Source organism: Tubulanus polymorphus, chromosome 10 (assembly GCF_964204645.1).
Source record: "Tubulanus polymorphus chromosome 10, tnTubPoly1.2, whole genome shotgun sequence".
NCBI lineage: Eukaryota > Metazoa > Nemertea > Palaeonemertea > Tubulaniformes > Tubulanidae > Tubulanus > Tubulanus polymorphus.
The window spans coordinates 10216526-10222449 of NC_134034.1; the positions used below are offsets into that span (position 1 = coordinate 10216526).

General features: G+C 37.7%; 1 protein-coding gene across 1 annotated transcript in view; it reads left to right on the plus strand.

Annotated features, from left to right (window-relative positions):
• LOC141912034 (nose resistant to fluoxetine protein 6-like) overlaps positions 1-5022 on the plus strand; it is a 33532-nt gene extending 28510 nt beyond the window's left edge. Inside the window, exons 10-15 of the mRNA XM_074803203.1 lie at positions 95-174; positions 2248-2358; positions 2483-2597; positions 3122-3308; positions 3535-3677; positions 3936-5022. Coding sequence (XP_074659304.1) covers positions 95-174; positions 2248-2358; positions 2483-2597; positions 3122-3308; positions 3535-3677; positions 3936-4196 — 897 coding nt within the window. The 3' untranslated portion in view covers positions 4197-5022. The remainder of the gene's footprint in view (positions 1-94; positions 175-2247; positions 2359-2482; positions 2598-3121; positions 3309-3534; positions 3678-3935) is intronic.
• Positions 5023-5924: the final 902 nt, after the last annotated feature.

Sequence of the window (5924 nt, forward strand, 5' to 3'; positions counted from 1 at the left end):
TCATTAAAAAACAGCCAGCCAGATAAATTACATACCATAAGAGAATATATGACTCGATAATCTGATTTAGAAAATCACGTTTTTCTGATTCCAGTGTTTAGGATACACGTGGTTTTTGGCAGCAAACATGCAATTTTATTGGGTTTCTCCTATAGTTCTCGTGGCCTTTTGTTGGTAAGTAATACAAGTACACGTGATATCATTTTGATTAATAAAGTTTTGCCCGTGAAAGTGCTAGAATATCAGGACACGACGGTAAGATGCGTTCACTTGTTAATGCATGGAATTTTTTTATGGCCGTAAAAACCGTTACGATAATGTTTACATACATCGATACCAGGTAAGCGTTATTTAAGGGGGTTCTGTGTGAGTCGATGTGCACTACGTCATCAATATCGGCGTTCAAAACAATTACAATAGTGAATTCTGGCGTTTATTTTCAATTTAATTCTACTTCATAATTAGGGTTTTCTGACTTTCGTCGAAAACCCTCTTGAAATTCTGTTGATTATTATTATTATTATATATTTTCCGCCGATTTCGTCAAATAAAATTCATCTTCATTCAGATTCGGCAACTGACAGCTTCGAAACGAAATGTATAAATTGATACTGTAATAACGGTCTCTCTGAACCAACAGATTGTCTGAATGTACTTTCCATCCTATTTGAAACTTAAAATTACTTATTAGGTTACTGTAAATAAAGAATTGAATTGAATTGTTAGACAACAAGCACCGGCGAAATAACAGTTTGTGACGTCATTTAGTTAGTAAATAAAGGAGGGCTCCGATAATTTCCAAATTACGGGGACTATACTGGGGTTAGACCATTCAACCAAAAAGAGGATTGCTCCGATAATATCCAAATCATCTCATTTTATTTTTTCCATCGAATACCCGGTAATTAATTTTTCCTTTCGATCACATGCATCCAGAAAACCCGTTATCGCTGCTTTGCAGCTATATTTCTTATTCTATTTTTGTTAAATTTTGATAATTGCTTTTGAGAGGATGTGCACAACGTCGTCGATATATCGTGGCTAGACTGGTTGCCGGTCAATTCGATAAATTCAAATTCAAAATAACTTTATTGCCTGTGCAGTACACGCATTATATGATTTGTTTTATGCTATTTCATAGAACTATAAGCGAAAGGGAAGGCCAACTCCGTGACGTCAGCCCTCGCTATCTTCGAAATTGATCCGCGCCCTCACCAATGGCGATAAACAATAGGTTCTCTGAAATATTTTTGACCATATTTTCTCTGCGAGCATTGAACATTACCGTTTTTCGAGATTTGGTATTAAACAAATCACTGAAAAACGCTGAATAAGAGACCGGCAATCAGTCTACAACATCTATTGTGTATCGCTACTGGTGAGGGCACTGAACAAAACAAGATAGCTAGCGGTGCCTAGCGGATTTTTGAGGAGTCGGCCTTCCCTTTCGCCTATAGTTCTACGGTTATTTGTTGTCGACAATGTTAGGTAATTACGCGTCACTTTACATGGCGATATAGTCTTTTAAGTTAGTGTTCTTGTTACTCTGTGAGTGGTTGACAATTACTACTTATACAATGGCACGAAATTAGTTCACTTCAAAATAACATAGTGTCAATATGTCGAAACGTCGTGTCTTCGAATTCTTAACGATATCATTGAAGGGGTCGTCTAACCCGCAGCTATCCCACCAGATGGCGTGACGAGCAATTGGTCTAACTTTTTGTGATATTTTGACAAGACAAGTTTGTATACTTTGTATAAGTCTCCCTCCATGTTCCATAGAAATGGTTGGAGTGTAAATCCTAATCCTAATCCTTCCGTTGTCAAGATTAGTTAATTTTCAAATTTTCAATGAACTTTGAACTGAATTTTCCCGAATCCGTATATTATCACAGCAACCACCAAATATATAATGAAATCATTCTTCAGCTCAGATGTCGGTGTATATCAGATATCGTTGATAGTTGATTCATTTAAGGGAAAAGTTCATTCGGATTTGATTGAAATGTAAAAGAAACCGAGTAACTACTAGCGAACCTGGTGGAGCCTCACCTGCCACGCACATGGAATCCTCGATTGCCGGGGTAGTGCTACCGGTACCCTTTTCTGAATACAGTTTTATTGTATTTCTATATTGTAAAACCGATCTTTTTAAGATTCTGAAAATAATCATCACCAATTAGACAGATCATGGATGATAGATTATAGAACACCTTAGTCATGATTACATGTTTTACACGACAGGAAAGAAGCTTTTGGTGTGCTGGTAGCTTCCGTTCCGATATTTGCGCATATTGGATACATAGCGCATACATCGACCGTTCAGCGCTGGGGCATTAACGCTCAAGGCGGAGAGTAGGTGCAAATTATTATTCTTAATTATCCATAAGGTGCAAATTATTATTCTTAATTATCCATAAAATATATAGAAATGTATTCTAAATTCTATATCTTGCTTATTGGTGTTCGTTGTTTCCAGTTTTACCTATGGAATATACGTAAAACCGTGGTATCACGCGGGTCCACATTTCTGCGGACTTATCGTCGGCTACATCATGGCTAAAACCAATGGAAGAAATATCGCGTTCAATCGGGTAAGCTTCACGGGAATCGGTGACGTATTCGTTATCCATCACTTATCGGGGCGGTTCACTTCCTGGCGCGGCCGTTGTACCTTATTCGTGTTCTCCGAATCAAAATCTGGACCCTTATGAAAACGCCTTTTTCCTTTGAATTCTAGGCCCTGGATATATTTTCACTCGTTTATTTTATATGCAAAACATTACTTTTTCATGATCATGATAGTTCATGATATAATCACCAGATGTCGCCCTATCATAGCAAAATCATACATTTTTCTTTTCTGATGATGTGGTTTCTTTACAAACCTAAAATTTGCAACTTTACAGAAATATCTATATACAAATGATAGTTTTTTTTAAATTAATTCTAGTCTCCTCCGATACCAACGTTGAAATTAAATCTAAAAAGAACTCGTCAATTTAATTTCTATATTCAATTTATATCAAACAATTACGTAACGTTAAAAAAGTATAATCTGTTCTCCTTGTTTGAGTCTGGTCATTCTACTATTCATTTTAAGCTTTTCTTTCTCCAGGTATTCATAATTATTGGCTGGATAATCGGCATCGCTTGTATTTACTGGCCCGTATTCGGATTGCATGGAGCATACAACGGCCATCGAATGAGTCAGACGATGGTTAATCTCTACTACTCGTGTCACAATACGGTGTTTGCTATCGGATTGGGATGGGTCATATTCGCTTGTCAAAACGGTTATGGCGGTAATTATCGATTAGTTTACCTACTACTCTTAAAGTGACTGAAAAAATTATAATCTTTTGAAAATTCGTTGATTTAAAAGATTTGTTCTCGTGTTTAAATTTTAAAACTCTTAATACGGCGGTAATTATCTATTTATAAAATGATGAATTTGTGTAAATTCATTCGTAATTTTTCCAATATTTCCAAGTTTAAATTCAAAAACTCTTTTCTTTTTCACGATCTTAGGAGTTGTGAATAGTTTCCTATCGTGGAGGGGCTTTTTACCGCTAGGTCGATTGTCGTACTGCGCCTACTTGGTTCATCCATTTGTTATCATGTACAGAGGTCTATCGCTACGGACTCCCGTGTATCTGAACTACACCAGTTTTGTAAGTTATGTCGATTACTGATAAATGTAACATTAAACTATACTATACAATATATATTGTATAGTATATTATTATATAATATACTGATCACCGAGTAAAATAATGTAATTAATGTATATTTGGTGATAAATGTATGAATTTGGGAGCATTAGACAACATAAAACTGGGTGCGGCATTTCGTGACGGATATGCCATGTGTGTGCCCCCCCCCCCCCCGTTGAAACCATTATGGTAATTGAATCTTTTTCTTCATTTCAGTTGTACCTACTGGTCGGTAATACGCTACTTACTTTCATGGGTGCAGCAATACTTAGCCTATGTATGGAAATACCGTCTGCTGCGTTGGAATTCAATATCAGGGAGATACTCGGCGCTATATTTTCGCCTATTTTTAGGTGTTTATCCGCTGTGAGTCCATTACCTCATTTTACCAGTTACGCTAAAGCAAGGTTGTCTAACCTGTTGATGTATTCGCGGTCTACCGTCCTGTGGCAAAGGCTGAAACAACAAAATGCATAAAAGGTTATTCCTTTTTCTCGAGGTCTTTTCTTGTTTGTTAATTTATTCATTCATCCATCTGTGGTTGAAATCCTCAATGGCGTTTCTCATCGCTGATGCTAGGTTCTGCTAGATCGTAGTTTATAGAAAGGCAGACTTCTGTCTCAGAAATTGGGTGAACTCAACTCGTGTTGGTTTGTGTTTGAATATCAGACCGGATAAGACCAAAATCCGGATTAAGACGATCCGGATTAAGCGAGCCGTGACTCACCATCTTGTATATCTTGACGATACGTATCAACATTCGAAGACGAGAAATCCATACTCTGACTCTTGAGGCGGGTTATGTGTTTTTTATTTTTAAAGCTATTTTCTGGGTTATTTACCGTCGCGGGTGGGATTTCAAAGTTTTAACGAGAAACATGGCATCATAGTCTGTACTTTGTGTCCTTATATCACTTAACCATTGTCCGCACAACAGTCCGTCCACTCACCTATCATTCGTCTTGAGTCCATGATCCAACTACGATAGTTGTGATATATGTCTGTGTTATTTTTGCCTTTCGGTGTGGAATTAACTTTATTAGTAAGGCCCTAAAATTGGTACACCTTTCCAGGCAAATTTTTCCCGCATTCGTCTGAAATCTCTTGTAAACTATCTAGTATCAATTTAAGGTCCTTACTAATAAAGTTAATTCCATGGTACCAGCTAGGTTATTGAATCGTCATTTTCTTAAGCGCCATTAACTTGTGTGAACTCTTGATCTTTGATTATATATCCATGACAATACTGTGTGACAATATTTCTTATTAGATAGATGACTTTCCGAAATAAACGAATAGAAATCTTTTTCCGGACACACTGGGCGATTTGGTCGCCCGATTTCGTCGCCCGACGAAATCGCCGGTAAAATCGCCCAGTGTGTCCGGGCAATCGCCTTCGGCGATTTAGTCGGCCGACGAAATCGCCCGAATCCAACATGTTGGATTCTGTCGCCGGCGATTTCGTCGCCGGCGACAGAATCGCCCAGTGTGTCCGGGTACGGCGATCAGTCGCCTCGAGCGCCGTATTAACCAGCCAATCACGGCTCTTTGATTTATTAAAGGTGGCGCTAGCAGCTGGTCGTTTCAAAATAAGCGGCGCTGTTCGCCGATTTCGTCGCCGACGAAATCGCCCAGTGTGTCCGGGTCTGTCGGCGATCAAATCGGTCATAAAATCGGCGGCGATTTCGTCGATTGGTCGGCCGACGAAATCGCCCAGTGTGTCCGCGGCTTAAAGTTCCACGCGTACCGATATCGACCATACGTTATAGGATCAGAAAATACTAGTATCATTACTATTATTATTATTATCTTATCATTATCATAATTGTTATTATCATCAATATAATCATTATTCATACTATCATTATATTTTTGTAATAATCTGTAATTTATGCGTTATTTTTGTGCTCTGTGCAATGTTATTATAACTTGTGGAGTAAATAAACTAAACTGAAACTGAAACATTACGCGAGCGTCGGGTTCACACGTAGTCCCGAGAGTTTTGACGTTTCGCGATATGACCTGGCAAAAAAACAAGTTATTTCATAGTTTATTTCTGGATGCAAATCTTTACTGAACAAACTCATCACGCATGTATTAGATGTAAAAGATTGTTACCGAATATTCCAGACCATGAAAATAAAGAAAAAAAGCTTTTAATAAATAAAATATCGCAACAATCTTTATTTCATTTTAGTCTTTAGT